This window comes from Natrix helvetica (assembly GCF_964273705.1).
Source record: "Natrix helvetica genome assembly, chromosome: 7".
Lineage (NCBI taxonomy): Eukaryota > Metazoa > Chordata > Lepidosauria > Squamata > Natricidae > Natrix > Natrix helvetica.
The window spans coordinates 39,501,369-39,521,184 of NC_138558.1; the positions used below are offsets into that span (position 1 = coordinate 39,501,369).

The 19,816-nt window shown below is 35.0% G+C and overlaps 1 protein-coding gene across 5 annotated transcripts in view; it reads left to right on the forward strand.

Moving 5' to 3' along the window:
* The window catches only part of PRDM5 (PR/SET domain 5), a 79,837-nt gene that overhangs the window by 16,621 nt on the left and 43,400 nt on the right, over window positions 1-19,816 (forward strand). For 4 of the 5 annotated variants that reach the window (XM_081959962.1, XM_081959960.1, XM_081959963.1 and 1 more), the window contains 8 exons: window positions 49-171; window positions 4,046-4,241; window positions 6,409-6,583; window positions 8,552-8,644; window positions 8,912-9,033; window positions 14,814-14,893; window positions 17,792-17,876; window positions 19,212-19,369. In XM_081959962.1, the coding sequence (XP_081816088.1) occupies window positions 49-171; window positions 4,046-4,241; window positions 6,409-6,583; window positions 8,552-8,644; window positions 8,912-9,033; window positions 14,814-14,893; window positions 17,792-17,876; window positions 19,212-19,369 (1,032 nt within the window). The remainder of the gene's footprint in view (window positions 1-48; window positions 172-4,045; window positions 4,242-6,408; window positions 6,584-8,551; window positions 8,645-8,911; window positions 9,034-14,813; window positions 14,894-17,791; window positions 17,877-19,211; window positions 19,370-19,816) is intronic. The other variant, XM_081959964.1, reaches the window with a different exon arrangement.

Here is a 19,816-nt window from a genome sequence, read left to right on the forward strand (position 1 = left end):
TCGGTTTTTCAAAGATTTAGCTTCGCTCACATTTTATTATCCTCTCAGGTTCGTGGAAATAAAGGTGAAGTGCTTTATGTTCTGGATGCTAGCAATCCAAGGCATTCTAACTGGTTGCGATTTGTACATGAAGCTCCATCCCAAGAACAGAAGAATCTGGCAGCTATCCAGGTAAATGTATCCAGTTCTTATTAGATTTCCAGTTCAGTCTTCCGTGTCTACTCATTATATGGTATAGTTTATGGCAGCGATGGCGAATCTTTTTTGGCTCGCGTGCCACAAGTGGGGCGAGCGCAGGGGGGTCATGTGCAGGGGTGCCGCACCCACAATGCAACACGCGCCCCCCCCAGTGTGCATGCGTGCACAACGCGCAACCCCCCCATTTTTACATGCTTTTTTCACCCTCCCCAGGCTCCAGAAGCTTTATAGGAACCTGGGGAGGGCGAAAATAGCCTCCCCCACCCCCTGGAGGCCCTCCGGAGGCTTCAGGGACCGTCTGGAGGCTTCCCTGAAGCCTTCGGAATGCTTAAAATGACCCTCCGAGCAACCCGGAAGTCACTTCCAGTTTGCTCGGAGGGTGGTTTTAAGCGTTCTGAAGGCTTCAGGGAAGCCTCCGGACGGTCCCTGAAGCCTCCGGGGGGGGGTGTCGGGGGAGGCTCTTTTCGCCCTCCCCAGGCTCCTATAAAGCCTCTGGAGCCTGGGGAAGCTGAAAAATAGCTTTTAAAAAGGTGAACTCAGCTGGCCAGCGCGCGCATGCCCGCTGGCCAGCTGACAGGGCAGCGCCTCACGTGCCCTGACAAATGGCTCCACGTGCCACTTGTGGCACGCATGCCATAGGTTCACCATCACTGGTTTATGGTATAAGATGGCGGCCATAAACTGCTGAAGTCTTAGCAAAGTGCTAGGTAACTAGCGGCAGCTATATTGATTGCTTTGGACCACAGTTCAGATCATTCCTGGTGATCTTGAATGCTGGCTGAGAATTATAGTAGTTGGAATTGAATAATATCCTTAGGGAGTTCACAGATTTTGTGACATGGAGCCCAGTACCATTGCTTGTGTTATATGTTTCTCTCCTATTAACATAGGATTCAGTTTCATACAAGCAAATTTCCTTGGTAGCAGCAAAAACAAATAAACAAACAAACCAGAAGCCATGACAGGACAATATTCTTGAGCAAGTACATGTCACAAATATTCAATATGCATGATATGCGAAACAGATTTTAATTTGTGTATCCCTTCCTTCCAAAACCAAAAGAGGTTCCTTGTATCTCTCACTGTGGTTTCCTTTTGGTGTCTTTTTGTTACTGTAAATGCTATTTTGTTATTCCAAGCAGAAAATAGAATCACTGGAACAGAGACAAAAGACATCAAAATAAACAATGTGAAAAAAATATTTTGCAAACAAGGGTCAATTATGCTGTATTAGGAGCAGAGGGGGTGTTATTCTAAACTGTTTTTGTAATGCTTAAAGTACATTTGCAAGTATGTTGTTTCACGAGCAAATTTAGATTTGAAACCATGTCATAAGCTAATGAAGATTGCTGTCCTGGCTGTACATTTACAAAATGATAATCACAAAGAGTGTCCACTTACAAAACAATAATTTATGAAACAATTCCTGCAGCTTACGTTACTTTTTTCCTAGAACTTGAGTAAATTTAAAACAATATTTTAGCTATTCTTTTCTAAGAATAACAACTTTCTTTATAATTTTAGAAATATAAACATTCCCTTTTTTAGATTGAAAAAATAGATTGGATGTTGGGGGATGATGGGCTGTGGTGTAAGTTGCCACAAAGACCACATAAGCAATTTATTTTTTCAGTTTAAAGATAATTTATTTACAGTTGATATAGGCAAAATTGTGACATGTTTTAAATTGAAATCGCTTTATAATATAAAACTCATTTAGTTGGTGACTTCTGATCATTTTTAGTGATATATGAAAATGCAGTAATTAAACATTAACCTAAATAGAAACAGATTCTGTCCTATGTCATTATAAAACAGAATTATAAAACTGTAATTTTAAGTAAACTTTGTGAATATTAAGTTTCATAATTATATTATTTATATAATAAACATATTGGAGTTCACAATTTTGTTGTCATGTTTCATCTTTGAAATATTCACGATACATGTATTGCCTCCAAGGTAGAAATGTGGTTATTTAAAATGACTGTGATTGTGCCAGTTTCAAACCATGGACATATCCATGGTTATAACAGAGTTGGAAGGTTCCTTGCAAGTCTTGTAATCCAACCCCCAGCTCAAGCAGGAAACCCTATAACATTTCAGACAAATGTTGTCCAATCTGTTCTTGAAAACCTCCGTTGTTGACACCCAAAACTTCTGGAGGCAAGTTGTTCCACTGATTAATTGTTCTAACTGTCAGGAAATTTATCCTTAGTTCTAGGTTGTCTTTCTTACTGGTTGGTTTCCATCCATTGCTTCTTTTTTTTGTCTTCAGGTACTTTGGGTAATGGGTTGACCCCATCTTCTTTGTGACAGCCTCACACTGCTGTCATGTCACCTACTATCATGTTGTTCTTTTCATTACACTAGACGTACAACTGTTTTGCCTTTGTTTTAGTCTCCAGTCCTCTAATCATTGTTGTTGCTCTTCTATGTAGTCTTTCCAGAATCTCGGCATCTGTTTTATATTGTGGTGACCAAAACTGGATACAGTATTCTAAGTGTGGTCTTACCAAGGCATTACAAATCAGTATTAACACTTCATGTGATCTTGATTCTATCCTTCAGTTAATGCAGCCTAGGATTGCATTGGCTTTTTTGGCAGCTGCAGAATGCTGGCTCATATTTAAATGGTTGTCTGCTAGGACTCCTAGATCCCACTCGCAGTTGCTGCTATTGAGCAAGTTTCCACCTATTCTATACAAGTAGATTTGGTTTCTCTATTTTGTTAGATAAGGCCCAGTGTTCCTACTGGATCTTGAGCCTTTCTTCTGGAGTGTTGAATATTCCTGTCAGCTAAGTATTGTCTGCAGATTTGATGAGTTATTCTTTTTATTCCCTCATCTAAATTATTTATGAAAATACTAAAGAGTACTAAAGAGTCGAAGATACTACCTTGGGGTACTACACTCCTCACAGTACTTCCTTCAATGTAGTATTAGTTCCATTAAGAACTACATGTTGAGGGTGGTTGGTTAACCAGTTACAAATCTATCTGGTAATGATGCTGTTTAACCCACATTTTTCTATCATATCTAGTATGGGTAGTCCTCAACTTACATCAGTTTGTTTAATAACTGTTCAAAGTTACAATGGCACTGAAAGAAATGACATGACTATTTTTCATAGTTACAACCTTTGCAACATCCCCATGATTCCGTGATCAGAATTCAGATGCTTGGCAATTGGTTCATATTTATGACCATTGCTGTGACCCATAGTCATGTGTTCCCCTTTTGTGACCTTCTAATAAGCAAAGTCAGTGGGAAAGCCAGATTCACTTAACAACTGAGTTATTAACTTAATAGCCGCAGTGATTCACTTAACAACTATGGCAAGAAAGGTCGTAAAATTAAGCAAAACTCACTTAACAAATATCTCACTTAACGACCGAAATTTTGGGCTCCATTGTGGTTGTAAGTTGAGGATTACCTGTGATCTACTGTGATTAATTTCAGTAAGTTCTAATTGTTTCTTTTTTGATATTGTAAAATTTTATTGGTTTTTTACAAATGTTTTAGGAGAAAAGGTAAGGTGTAGAAAAATTTTGACAGCTACATCATGCGGGAGGTAGAAATCCCCCCGAATCTCACAACTTTAGCAAAAAAGAAAAGAAAAAACATCAAAATTTGAATAAACATTGGCAGCTTTTTGTTTTTACATTCAATCATCAATATATTCAATAATCTTTTATATCACTTCCAAGAGTTACATTACAACAACAATTGCAAAAATGTTTCAACTCATTTTAGTTCTAATTGTTTCTTGATGACTCAAATAACTTCTTGTTTTAGAAATAGATTTAATAACAGTGAATTTCTAAAATAATTTTTTCTCCCAACAGGAAGGAGAAAACATTTTCTATCTAGCTATTGAGGATATTGAAACAGATACCGAACTCTTGATTGGTTACCTTGATAGTGATATGGAAGAAGTAGAGGAGGAAGAGGAAGAGGAAGCCATAATTAACCAGGAAGAAGAAGATAGCAACAACAACAGTAATGGCACTCATAAGGAATTGCAACAAAATAATGAAAAAGGTATGATGAATAATTTAAAAATAATTTTAACTTCTAATTTAAAACATCTCTTGATAGTGAGAAGAATGAATGGATAATGTGAATTGAATGCAAAAATGAGTGACCAGTACAAAAAATAGATGTTGAATTGGTTAGGCTACAAGCAGAATGAGTGAGATTCAAATCACAAAGCAAAAATTTCAAAGAAGAATGAATGAGTCAAAAAAAAGGGAAGAAAATTATGTTAGAATAGAGATGATATAATCTAAAAAAGAAAGAGTTGAGAAGTTTAAAGAACAAACCTTAATATATGACTTTATATATGAATATGGTGGAATCAAGAATGAAATAGAATAGAATTCTTTGTTGGCCAAGTGTGATTGGACACACAAGGAATTTGTCTTTGGTGCATATGCTCTCAGTGTACATAAAAGGAAAAAAAGAAAAAATACATTCATCAAGAAGCATAAGTTACAGTATTTAGTGATAAACATAGGTTACTAATAAGCAATTAAATTACACTAGGAAACAGAACAATATAAATCGTAAAAATACAAGAAACGTGATTATAGACATGACTAACAAGAGATAGGTAATCATAAGATACAACACTTAGCGATAGTCATAGCTTATTAATAAGCAATCAAATCATACTAGGAAACAAACAGGAAGCAGTTGGCATGACCTTAAATGGACTCCAGAGAATGGTAGAGGATAGGAGGGCCTGGAGTAACGTTATCCATGGGGTCACGATGGGTCAGACATGACCTCGCAATTAACAGCAACAGGAAACAAACAGAACGATATAAATTGTAAAACTACAAGCAACATGATTATAGTCATAAGTGGGAGGAGATAGGTAATAGGAAGGAAGAGAAGAATAATAGCAATAAAGTCTTAGTAAATAGTTTGACAGTGTGGTGGGACTTAGTTGTTTAGCAGAGTGATGGCATTCGGGGGGAAACTGTCCTTGTGTTTAGTTGTTCTGGTGTGCAGTGTCCTATAGCGTCGTTTTGAGTTGAAACAATTTATGTACAGGATGTGAGGGATCTGTAGATATTTTCTCATCCCTCTTTTTGACTTGTGCAGTACACAGGTCCTCAGTGGAAGGCAGGTTGGTAGCAATTGTTTTTTTCTGCAGTTCTAATTATCTGCTTAAGTCTGTGTCTGTCTGGTTGGTAGCAGAGCCAAACCAGACAATTATAGAGGTGCAGATGACAGACTCAATAATTCCTCTGTAGAACTGAATCAGCAGCTCTCTGGGCAGTTTGAGCTTTCTGAGTTGATGCAGAAAGAACATTCTTTGTTGTGCTTTTTTGATGATGTTTTTGATGTTAGGTGTCCATTTTAAGTCTTGAGATATGATAGAACCTAGAAATTTGAAGGACTCTACTGTAGATACTGTGTTGTCTAGTATTGTAAGAGGTGGTCGTATAGGATGGTTTCTCCTAAAATCTACCACCATTTCTATAGTTTTAGTGTGTTTTTAATTCAAGATAGTTCCATTTGCACCACAAGGCTAGTTGTTCAACGTCCCGTCTGTATGCAGATTTGTCGTCTCGAATAAGACCAATCACTGTTGTATCATCTGCAAACTTGAGTACTTTAACAGAGGGATCTTTGGAGATGCAGTCATTGGTTTATAGAGAGAAGAGAAGTGGAGAGAGCACACAGCCTGGGGGGCTCCTGTGCAAATTGTACAGGTATCTGATGTGATTTTGCCTAGCTTCACTTGTGAATGATTTGTAAGGTCAGAAAGATGTAGAAAGGTATAGTGTATAGTGACTTTACTTTCGATAAATGTTTCTTCTTTATTGTTCTTTGCATAACATAGTATGATGGTATGAATGTTTATGTTTCTGTACAGAAAAGGCTATTATAAATATTATAATCCTCCATCCAAAAGTGATACTTCTAGAATCTTACGCTATTTGCATTCTCAACATTGTCATTCAGTTGTAATTCTTAATAAAACATAATAAGACATTATGAAAGATATAGGAAGCAATCATAATGACATTTAGCTTATTCTTGTTTTCACATTTGTTTGCAGTCCGGCGTATATCACTATGTTGATCTCTGCATGATAAAATTTGGGCAGCTTTCTCTTAGAACAAAACCTGTTGCAATGTTTTTTTACAAAGAACTAATTTCTTTCTGGAATTTCTGTCTTTTCTCTACCATGTAGATTGTTTTCCCTGTAAAGAGGACCATGCTTGTCCAAACTGTGAATCTAGTTTTGCAAGCCAGGAAATATTAGCTGAACACCTTCAGACATTGCATCAAAAACCCAGTGAAGAAAAAGAATTCAAATGCAGGAATTGTGGAAAGAAATTCCCAGTAAAGCAAGCTTTACAAAGGCAGTAAGTCTGTGGCATTTGAAACTATAAAGTCAATAATACCGTACAGAAGTATTTTTTTGCCAGTGAATGTTTTACGAACTACAGCAGATTTAGTTTTGAACTTTGCTAGGTGTTTCATGGACATATATAATAAACTTGTAATATGAACGGGACAAAAACTGTGTATAAACAGAACATCATGAAGACATGCTTAATCAGCATCACTTCATTCTGTTACGGCTCCTTTATCAAACTTATCTAAGCCAATGTAATATTATCCAGTATTGTGGATGCTGGGATGTTAGATGCACAGAGTCATAAACAGAGTGAACAAGATATTTTCATAAGTGTATATAAAAAACAATAAGCATTAAAAATTGATAGAGACATTTTATAAACATTCAAGTTATTTTAAAATTTGGATTTGGAAATATATTGAAAATGTTTTTTTTTTTTAAAAAAATCTTAAATGGATAATCTGAAATAAGTGTTGTACATTAATTCAAGAAAATTATGCAAGTCATACGGCAGGATACATTATTTTGGGGGGGAGGAAATATATTTTATTTGCAGTCCGAGATGTTATCTTTATAAAATACAAATTATTATATATATATGATAGGAGTTAAAGTGTTTATAGTTTTAGCATTTTGTTTTTAACAATTTTAATTGAACTACTTTCTTTTACTTGAACTACTTTTTCAAAATTATTTCCACATTGTTTTAAACGTGATCTGGTTTTTCTGTTAATTATGAAAAACCAGTTATATTTTGCATAAGTAAGCAAATAAATCGAGGCCATGCCCATTTTTGAATGTAGAAAGGTACTCCTCATGTTAGGATGGCCTTTTCATCATGGTTGTAAACTGAATCAGTCACCCCACATGCCTGACTCAATTTTGTATATATATATATAATTAATGTAAGCATTTTTTAATAAGTAAAATGCAGAATAGATACATGTTTCTTTATATATGAGCAAAATCAGTCACATCGGAAAAACAGTTGAAGACTGATATGTTTGACTTTTGAGATTTCTTAGTTTACTTTATTGTCATTGCACAATGTACAATGACATTAAATACCATCTTCAGTGTACATGATACATAGAATAACAACAACAACAACAACCTGTATCAAGCATTGCAAGGTACAGTATAGGTGGTACCTTGCCCAACAGTAGTAACTGTGAAAGGGATCTTGGAGTCCTAGTGGACAACCATATTAATATGAGCCAGGAGTGTGCAGCAGCTGCCAAAAAAGCCAGCACAGTTCTAGGCTGCATCAACAGAGGGATAGAATCAAGATCACGTGAAATGTTAATACCACTTTATAATGCCTTAGTAAGGCCACGCTTGGAATACTGCATTCAGTTTTGGTCACCACAATGTAGAAAAGATGTGGAGACTCTAGAAAGAGTGCAGAGAAGAGATGATTAGGAGACCGGAGACTAAAACATATGAAGAACAGTTGCAGGATCTGGGTATGTCTAGTTTAATAGAAAGAAGGACTAGGGGAGACATGATAGCAGTGTTCCAATATCTCAGGAGTTGCCACAAAGAAGAGGGAGTCAAACTATTCTCCAAGGCACTTGAGGGTAGAACAAGAATCAATGGGTGGAAACTAATTAAGGAGAGAAGCAACTTAGAACTGAGGAGAAACTTCCTGACATTTAGAACAATTAATCAGTGGAACAGCTTGTCTCCAGAAGTTGTGAATGCCCCAACACTGGAAGTCTTTAAGAAGATGTTAGATAGCCATTTGTCTGAAACGGTATAGGGTTTCCTGCCTAGGCAGGAGGTTGGACTAGAAGACCTCCAATGTCCTTTCCAACTCTGCTATTGTATTGTATTAGCACCAGTCAATGGTACTTGTCATGCATTTTTGAATGTTCAGTTGATTGAGTTTCATGTTTAAAGAATAAATAATAATAATAAAAATAATAATATCCTCTTTTTTCCTCTTTCCTAATTTTCTCTTTCCTAACAGTGTCCTTCAGTGCACAGAAAATGTGAATCCAGGAAATTGTTCAAGAAGTTCTCAGTGTTCTATTTGCAACATATCCTTCAGCTCAGAATTGAGGTTCCCTGTCTTAATTACTGGACTACTCTCATCTTGCTGCTGACTCCTCTTTGCATGTTTGCTTGCTTTCAGATTTCATAGTTGCCTTGTGAACACTTAATTATGTGAGAAGGAAACTACTTTTGTCCCAACATGCAGTAAGTTATGCATGAAGTGGTCTAAAAGTCTGCTGCCCAGCATGTGCATTCAAATGCCTTTCAAGATTACATTTCCAGGAGTAGATTATTTGATGCCTTATTTTTCTCTTCTTCAATCACCTGACATCAGTTTTGAACAACACAAAGAAGCATGCCGAGGAGATGCTAGGTTCGTATGCAAGGCTAACAGCTGTGGGAAGAGGTTCAAGAGTAAGGATGCCTTGAAAAAGCACAAGGAAAATGTTCACACTGGTAAATAACATATTGGAATTGTCATTACTAAGGAGAAATTTCACCAGTTTTAGAATGTATTAATACACAGTTAAGGAAAGATTGTGCTTTTTTTTTTTTTTACAAATTGTGGGAGCTACAATTGAAGGTTCAAATTCAGAGGAAGATAATTCGGAATACTAGTTTTTATAAAAAGCCATAAGAGTCTGTTGTCGTCATCATCATCTTCACTTGTGATGGTTGAGCAGTTGCTGATACTGAAGCAAAATTGCAGACTCACAAGCATTTATATCAAGGCCTGGTCATCCTTCTACATGTGGCCAAATGAACAGCATGGTCTAGACAGAAAATGAAAAATGGAGGGTGATTTCCCAGGATCAGTTTCTGGATAGGTAAATCTGGGGCAAGATTTCTGCTCAGAATAATAGGTGTGTGGTTGCTCTCACTGCCACTTAAATATGGCTCTGTTTATATTACCATATGTTGTTTTTAGACTCCCCAAAAGTATACAGCTAATTGATTCCTGAATATACAAATCAGATGATTTTAGTGTTTGTGTTCACATTTTAAAATTGATTTTAAAGAACCTGACAAAACATAAACAGTGCATTAGTCATGTGCAAGTTTCAAATGGGAATGTTTTCCCCAATTCATATGTTTCTTTTGTGACTGTAGTGTTGCAGTGCAAAAATCTATTTCTTTTCTATATGTGTTGCAACATTGCAGGCAAAGGAACAAAGCTTGCAACATGAAACTGCATTCATTAGGCTGATTAAAGTAGCAAAAACATACGGATGCGAAGATCTTCTTCTTATCCATTAGACGTGATCGGGGGATAACCTCTTGCTGAATAAATAGAAATCATAAAGGGGTGCAAGGCAACTTGGCTTCAGAGTTAGCAGGAGTTTGCCTGTAATAAGCACTTTTCTTGATACAAAACAGTCCAGAATATTTATAAATGTGTAGCAATCCTTGAACAAATATCAACAAGTGGCAATATTTCAGTTCATGAGAAAGGGGTCAGCAACAAATTGAATAGTGAAATCATCTATCCACGTTCAAGAAGATACAGAAATATTGGAGCAAGCCCAGTGAATAAACAGCTAGAAGTTTACATGGGTGAAATAGGCTCTGTGTACTTAGGAGAAGAAAAGACTCCATGATTGAAGATCTCTACAGGATGCAGAAGACAGACAAGTCATGGTAGTTTTTAGTTTTCTACTATGAAAAATTGAATTAAAAACTGCATGTGAAATGTGCTATCTGTGAAAGCAAGGATCAAGAACATGACAGAAGAATTTCCGTAATTTATCAAGTCCAATGAAAAATGACTTTTTCTGTGTATATGAAACAGTATTACCTGTTCCTATAATCAAAAGAAGAGGGCCAGAATGTAGTATTGGAAGTCAGTAATTAGCTACACAAAAGGTGTTGATATTTGGAGATATTTGGTTTCAGGTACCATAGTCTCTGTCAACAAATACAACCAAGAAAACTAGATTCTTGGAGCCTTTTTTAAGCATTTTTTTTGAAAGGTAAAACAAGTCATTTTGGGTGCAGCAATCTTGACAACTACATTTATTTATATTTTATATATTCTATTAATTTTGTTAAAATGGAGATTTCCCAATCCTCCTGTTAGGTACCTGTTGGAGTGGAGAGTTGCCTCCCATTTTCTGGATGAAAAAAATATGCAAATGTTGTCCTTGTAATATTTTTCAAACCTCTATTATTTTTTTCCAGACTCTGGAAAACTGACAAATTTGTTAGATCGGATATATCTAAATGATGGTCTACTGGTACAAAATATGTCAGTCTACTAAGTAGAACAGACCAGGGAATCAATTTCACCAGAAGGATAAACTTGCTTTTATGGAGATTGGCTGTAATACAGTCTTCAAGAAAAAAAATGATAAACTGAAGATGGCTCCACCTTTAGACAATGGCAGAATGAAGAACTGGCTACTCACAGTTCCTCTCTGGAAAAGGATAGGATAGGAGATTGACCCAAAGTGTTCCAGACAGTTGCAATTTGGAGACCACAAGACAGTCTCAGATGGGTTTAGAGCTGTGGGAGAAGAGGGAATAGCCATCTGAGTCAAACTATGGTTAGCACCTTCAAAAGGACACTGGGTTCACATACCTCTTTTTGTAATCACTTTTGCAAATTGCTTTTTAGCTGCTTTTCAATTATGAGGAGCTTTGGATCAACAAGTGTGAAAATAGTGGGTGAGCTTCCTTAGCGAAAGAAGTTAATAAGGTTTTTTTAAAAAATAAATGACAAAAGGGTAGTCAGAACTTTGATTTTATAAAGTGGCAAATCAACTAAGGATCTATATGGATTTGAAATATCATTTTGGAATTAATTGTAAAGAATCCTTCCCATGAGAAAATGCTTTTATTTTGAGTTCTTTAAAAAAACAGGATGGGACTTTGAAGGTTGTACACTAGAGGAAACTGCAAGGAACTAAAAATTACAATTAAAAGAGAAGAATACTCAAACTCTATTTAAAAATACAGAAAGTAGCAAAATGCTTTTTAACGATGGATATATTGAAGGATATTTTTGAACAGAAGATAATTTTAAGATTCTCTGCCTCCCTACAGAAGAAGAGTTGCTTGTTGTATTTTAAGAAAAGGCGATAACTTATTAATATTGTTTATATTGTGATGAAGGGGGAAGTAATTTATATATTTTTTTCTTTTTTTCTTTTTTCTATTTTTTCTGCACATTTTTTAAGTTTGTATTTTTATCACTGTCATTATTAATACATTACTATTTAAAAAAGAATCTTGCAAGTCTGAATTTGCTGTACTATCTCTTCCTTACACAGTAGTGAATTAGGGAGATATTTGAACTGCTTTCCAACGATGCATCATTGTTCTGGACCTATCTAATCTGTGACTCTGATACAGATTAGAATTTTTCTCTCTCAGAAGAGCAGAAGCAGCTAGCAGTTCTTCCCCACAATATCTTAAGTGATCTGGGCCAATCCTGTGATGTACTCCACTCATTAATAATGTCACCTCCTGTTGGTTTCAGGCTGGTAATATATAAATGTAGTAAAATAAATTCAATAAATGACATGAAAAGCTAATAGTAAAAAGCACTTCAATTTGATGGAAGTTTTCAGAGAAATAGATCTTAAAATACAAATTGCAACAATTCTAGTAAGGAGCAAAAAAATGGACTCCCACAAGAAAAGTCTTTATTTATTTAGAAAGCATAGTGGAAAAGATCTGAAAACAAAAAGGAACATATAAGCAAAATGGAAAGAAGACCATGTCAAAAAGGAGGTTTATGCTCATGTAATCTGGAACTAAAAAACTAATGTCCAGAAACTGAAAATTTAGAATTTGTTCAGGGTAGCAAAGATGAGTTGAAAAAAAGCTTCTCTGACATAAATCTGTTCCATCAGACTGACGGAAACATCGTCAAAATGAATCTAAATATTCAGGACTACTTCAATTCCTTAGGCATCAGAGTAGAAATCCACATATAAAATTGATGATTTTGGCACACCATGTTGTGATTGGGAAACACTGGACTAGTCAATCCCTTATCTCTGATGTTTGAGAAATCCTCAAGGACTAAAGGGTTTGATAAATGTCAGTTAGCTAGAAGAGAGAAAATATTTTTCCTATCCCCAAAAATGGGTAAAGGGATGATTGAACAATTTACAAACTGATCATATGATATTGATACTTAGGAATACTTAAAACATTGCAGTTCTAATAGCACTGTACTATACTAACACAATTACTATACTAATACTAATGCTATGCAATGCTATGTTATACTCTAATACTGAACTGAACTTAATCTAAACTAAACAAAACAAAAACTAAATTTGGAGTACTACACTCAAATAGTATTGATAGTTCCTTAAAATGGAGTGAGACAAGTTGGTGCCAAAGTTAAAATAGGGTATATACAACTTTAAATTGAATTAAAATTATGGCACTAAAGGTATTTGTATCCCTCTTTTTTTTTTAAAAAAAAAAAAACCATGTTTCTGCCATAGTAGTTTCATCTATTCTACTTTGGTCAGATCCTACCCCAAATTTTAAAGATTTTAAGACTGGTTCAGCAAAATTACCTGAGTTCCAAAAAAGGGTAATAAAGACAATTAGAAGATTAGAATGTATGAAAAGAGCTTAAAGAATTGGATATATTAAGCCTTGAGAAAAATTACTAATAATCCTCAATTTACAACCCAGTCACTTAAAGATCATTTGCATTTATAATGGTCATGGAACAGGTACTTTTTAAAGCACACCCTGGCTGTTGTAAATGGTCACGCTATACTCCCTCCGTGGTCATGGGACACATTGGATGCTTGGCAAATTATCTTCTTTACAACTGGTCGAAGTGTTCTGTAGTCACATGACCACAATTTGCAATGTTATTGCCAGTTTCAACCATTTTTTGTCCTGGTTTCTGGGAAAAAAAACATCCACTTGAATGACTGGAGTTCCATTTATGAACTACCGTGTTTGCTTAATAACTGCCACAAAAATATTGTTAAATCACATCCAGTTACATGGGTGCTTCAGCTAGCAACAAAAGGTCATCACAAAGAAGTTGACCTGTTGTGTTTCTTCCAGAAGGCAAGATATAGAATATGATTCTTTGTTTAATTAGTAATAGTAGTTAGTTCTCTTAAAATGCTAATTAGAGCGGAGAAGTACTTCATAACATATGTTAATATGAAGGAAGCGTCCTTCATTCTTCCATTAAAGTAGCTGCAACCTTTGAAGAGTCAAATATTTGCTTTGAAGACTTGCCTGGACTTTATGTTCATGCTTTGTGGCTCCACAGATAATACTTGTGCAGGGACCACCAGTGAACTCAAGCTTCTGTTGATGATCAGACATATGAAGGCAGCTGGGGATACCCTCTGAAGTGACCACATAAGCTTTTCAAAGGACACAGCTGCTTTAACACTTTGAGAAAAGATGTTCTGTTCATGCTAACTTGCTTGCTTTTAGCATTTTTACCATCTTTACCTGTGATGCAAGTTGCTTTATGCCACACAAATTATTTAGGTTATTAAAGAAATGGCTATATTGTAATAGTTTCAAGTTGTCCCTGTCTTTATTCAGTGAATAACCGTGTAACCGTGTTTATAATAAAGCTGAACATACTTTCTGAGTCAGATATTATCTGGAATTGGTTACAGATATTGAGGTTTCTTCTGCCAGTGCTGATTCAGATTTTATATAGTTATAATGCTGTCTTGAAAATCAGTTTGGTGTAGTTTTGGTGTAATGGTTGGGGAACCAGAAGATTGTGAGTTTTAGTTCTGAGTTAGGCACAAAGTTGTTTCAGTCCAAGGAAAGAGGAAATGGCAAACCACTTCTGAAAAACTTCCCAAGAAAACTACAGTGACTTGAATACTGAAATCCATAAGACTAAAAATCAGAGTAACTTTTGAGCTTCCAGTTAATTCTTTCTTTTATGCAAATATTTATGATATTCCTTGAAAACAGTAATTAATATATGTAATCTTATGTAGGCATCCTCTAGCCTACACGGAAATAGTTCTACACAGATACTATATTAGATTGCTTTGTTTAAGAGAAATGAAACTTTTCTTGGTCTACATTTCATAGAAATCTTTGGAGGACACCTACAGAGTCTGTCTTGTAACTTAATATGTTAGAGATGGAGTAAGAGTGTAAAATTCTTGTATCCATTAAATGACCTGTGAAAAATGGCACAGGCAGTGAAAACATTTGGCCCTGTCCTTTGTACTTCTTTATTAAAGCTGTCGGTGGTATTTTTGTTTCTCTTTTAGGAAACTCTAGGAAGAGGCTGATGTGCTCAGTATGCAGTAAGAGGTGCTCTTCAGCAGCAAATCTTCAAGAGCATCGAAAGGTCAGTTGAGTGAGGGTTGACCCCCAGTAGGTTTCAACTTTTCTAGGGTAGAGGCCAGAGAGATCAGTCCCTTGAGAGCTGCTAAAACACAAATTATCCAGGTTTTTTTTCCAGCTGACGAACACAGTAGTCTGAAACCTAAGTATTTATTTTCATTGCCATGTTAAATCAAAGTTAAAGCAAAACACTGTTTTGTATTTCTTTCCTGTCCTAGAGATAGCAATTTAGCGTTAGATATATATTACATTTTACATGTATAGTCAGAATGCTTAAAATTGTGAAAAGAGGGCAAATAAATAGGAATAATTTAATAGCCATTTAAATCAAGTAATTCTTCTTTTAACAAATGTCTCTCTTGCATTATTTGTTTTACTAAATATTATTAGCACTGTTAGTCATGCAATTTAGTGCATTTATCCTGCACTAAAATATTTATATTTAATTGTCCATGAACATTATTTGAAAGAAGAAGCCAAATTACTAGATCTTAAAGAAAAGAAGTATCTGTTTCAGCCTGTCAATGAAAGAGGAAGATAAAGCAAAAGTAAAGTTAAAGGTTTCCCTTATTCACTTGTGCCCCACTCTAGGGGGCAGTGCTTATTTCCATTTCTTAGTTGAGGGAAACAGCATTGTCTGAAGGCATTGTTGGGGTCATGTAGCCAGCATGACTAGCTGCCGAGGTACACAGAATGCTATTACCTTCCCACTGAAATGGTACCTATTTATCTACTTGCATTTTCATGCTTTCAAACTTCTAGATGAGCAGGAGCTGGGGCAGGCACCCCATCGCGCAGCATTTGGGTCTTGAACCTGGGATGTCAGCATCTTTAACTGCTAAGCCCTTATGTCCCTGATAATTAAAATTTTTTGTCTATGAGCATTGTTTGAAAGAAGAAGATAAATTATAGATCTTAAGGAAAAGAAGTATCTGTTCCACATCTGTCAATGATAGAGAGCATGCAGGATAAAATATCTGTTATTGTGGCTGACATATCATTAGATGTTATCCACACCAAACTACAGCTCTTAAGAATTGGAAGCATGTTTATTTTCAGAATGAAGTATAGCATTTAACTTTCTTCCAAATTCTGCAGTTGATGTACTCCCAATTATGTTTTGATTGATGCAGCTACAGATACATTTTGGAAGTTGCCTTATATATGGAATAAACTGGAGTTATTGCTTATGTTCACATTTTGTCTGATATTAATATAATTAATATATTAAATTAAAATTTGTCAATGCCTGAAATTCATTTTCTCATTTTAATTATGAGTTTTATGTACTATTCCTTTATGTGCTTTTTTTTTTTAAAAAAATAAAGATAAGTCATTGCAGGTTGTCATATCATACTTATGATATCATAACAGCTACAGTATGCATGCAGTTAATCTCAAGCAAATTTTCAATGTTTATTACAAGGCACTAATTTCTGAAGGTTTTTTTAAAAAATGTGTAAGATATTTTGCTTTCTGTACTTTTAAAGTGAGTGGACAAGATTTATATTCATATATAAAAATATGTTTATTTCCAGTGCAAATGGAACTTTATTGGAGACTAGTTTATCTATGTCCAGAGTGTTCTTAGGCACGAAGGTATAATCTTTTATAAAAGGCTTTGTACTTCATGAAATCTAAGCAACTTTATTTCAAGGTTTTGGCCCACGTTCCATAACAGTAAGAAGCAAAATATTTTTTTTCACAGATGTTGAAGTACAAAGCCAATTCTTTCATAAACTCCAAGTCTAGCCAAGTATTTAGAATTGTCTTTAAAGATCAGATCACAGTGCTTGGATTAGATAATCTTTTTAGAGGCTTATAGTATTAAGGAAAAACTATCAGCAAGTTTATGGACTATACATCAGAATTCACCAGGAAGGAGCCTGACTAAGAAATAACATTTTATGGTTCATTTACTTTCTTTCTTTCCCTTTAAAATATTATTTTTTATTGTTTTATTTCCAGATTAGGAAATGTTTTTTGGTTAAGTCTCACACATGTGGCTTTATCAAGCTTGTGTGTTTGCTAAGTACATATATGCGCCTCAACAGTTGGCACTGGCCTTGATTAAATCTGAGCAGGGTTACACTGGGTAGTACTTAGATGTGGTGGAGGAAAAAAATCCCAAATGGTAGCAGGGGGTTATATATACATGTGGACAGCAGGACTCAATATCACTTCTTGACTTTATACAGATAAGAAATCCCTTTGTGTTGATCAAATTAGTTGGACAGGACAAAACCAGACGTGACAAATATAAGCTTATGGCAAATTGAAAATAAGTGATCTTATTGAAAAAGCATATGGGAAGAGGCATATGATCCTCTTTTGGGTCTGATTATTTCAGTCAGCTTACTTCATTCTAGACTAATTTGCTAGACTAAAATTGGGGAAAAAATCAGGTATAGCAAAAAAGAAAAGCCACTTACTCTAGTTAAGCTTCCTCTAAAAGTAAAACCACTATTGCTACAGTACAGAATAAGTAAATTGGGTGTACATAGGAACTATAGGCCTGTCTGTTTTGCTCCTTCTAAATAATCATTTATGATACAGGATATCAGGATCGTGTTCAGCTTTGTGACAGGAGCCTGAATAGTGATTTGGTAAGATGTTCAAGCATGGCAGAGAAACTCAGAAGTTTTCATTATGTGTTAAAATGAATGCCTCTCAGATTCAACTAATTGATGAGAGAAGAAAAGATTTATCTTCTGCTAAAGCCTGCAACATTTGTACCAGTTGATCAGGTGCTCTAATTAATTTATTGTAAATTGCATTTATTTGTAGCTTACATTGAGATTTGTTTTTATAATTTTGAAAAGCAGGTTATTTATAGTATAAGTGATGAAGATAACTATATGTGCACAATGTACTAAATTAATATTAAACATTCATATTGCAGGTTCATGAAATAGTTGAATGTCAAGAATGTGACAAGAAATTTATTTCATCTAATCAGCTAAAACGCCATATGATAACTCACTCAGGTAAAGACAGACTTTCTTCCCTGTCAAATAAAACTGCTCAGATTATTTTAAATTGTTTTTATATTAGAGTTTTCAAAAATGGTGTTAAATGCCAATAAACAAATACATCATAGTGTCATTACAGCATTTCCTGGCATAACAGATTTCAAATATAACACACTACAACATATACACTACAACTTTCAGAATTCCTTTGGCCATACTATTTCATAATTAATTTAACAATTCTTGAAGGTTATCAAATACATCTCTAATGTGAAGATTGTAAAATTAGAACTATCAGATAATGAAAACATAACCTAGATAACATTTTTGGGGTACAGTTCTTTTGATATGAATGCCTTGTATTTCTAAACAGTACATGTTCACACTTCTTTTGGAAAGAGTATACTTTGAGTGGGTAGCTGCCTAAAATGATTTAGATCCAGGGACAGGTTTTAGTGGCTTTATGAATTTAAGGTTACATATATAATTCTAATGTTTTACCATCAATTGGTTGTGTATAGCCTCCTAGAAAGCAATTCTATCTCACCTATAATTTGGATGCTTTTGCCAACATGATCACTTTTCTTGAAATTTTATTAAACAACAAACCATTTAACCATTTGATTGTTACCTTACTAATATCATTGCATGCAAGTGATGCAAATACAAATCTTTAATGATAGCTATTTTTGTGGACTAACACAGGGCATAGAAAGCAAAATGCTTCTGTTGTCCTTAAATCAAACCATATTTTGCATAGGCAGTAGAAATTCAATTATGTTCTGTTTCCTTTACCCGCAATTCATTTAAAACAATTTCTAGCGTTGCAAAATAGTTTTATTGTTATCTGCTGTCCTCATCTCACAGCACGTTCCAGGTGCACCGGTTTAAACAAAGAAGCAAAATGAATTTCAGAGATTTTTAGATGTTTATTGAGCTACGGATTAGAACGGTATAGCAGCTAACAACTGAAAGCTGAAAACGTAAACATATCGACTGGATTTTAATAAAAATTCTAAATTGTCATGCCCTCTTTCTTGTTGTTAGTCTGCAACAAGCTTTGCCTCTTTGAAGTCATTCTCTTTTGATTTAAGCTAATTAACCAGAGTTTAGTTTTTGCTGTGATTGTTGCAAAGAACGTGCCAATTTCTCAAGATGCACCATGGCTTATATTTTGGGAAGCGACTTAACTGTATAACGTAAAGGGCATAAGATGTATTTCTAATTGGTTTAATCTTAATTGGGTTGACTTCATTGCAGAAATCTCTGAGGAGATGAATGTTTCTGCCTTTCATCTTCTAGCCCAATATAAACAAGAGCTTAAATGTCCCCCCCACTCATTTTCTACAGAAAAACGCCCCTACACCTGCGAGGTTTGCAATAAGTCCTTCAAACGACTTGATCAAGTGACTGCACACAAAATAATACACAATGAAGATAAACCCTATAAATGCAAGCTTTGTGGAAAGGGATTTGCCCACAGAAATGTTTACAAGAATCACAAGAAGGTAAAAACAAAAAAATACCCCAAAACACTCTGCTGTTGTTGTTTACAGCTCTGCTTAGATTTGCAGCTGTTGCTCACTGATAGATCAATATGCTTTGGCATGCTTATAAACATGAGCTTTAAATCTTGCAAAATATTAATGTTAAGTACGTTAACTTATAGAACTAGCAGGTTCCTGGTTATTGTTTGGTGTTTCTTTAATTGACCCAAGCTAGTTCAGTTGGGTTTTCTTCCTCTAGGAAATTATATTCTCTATTTTTTTTTTTAAAAAAAAAACTGTATAAAATAAAAATAAACTCTAGTAAAATTGTAGTCATTTTATATAATTATGACTACTCGGAGAAACATTACAATTTGTACTCTGTTCCAGTTAAAATAAGGAACTCTGCCCTAAAAATATAGAGTAACTTCACTTTTTAGCCTACACTGAGACCCCCAGCTGTGTGAT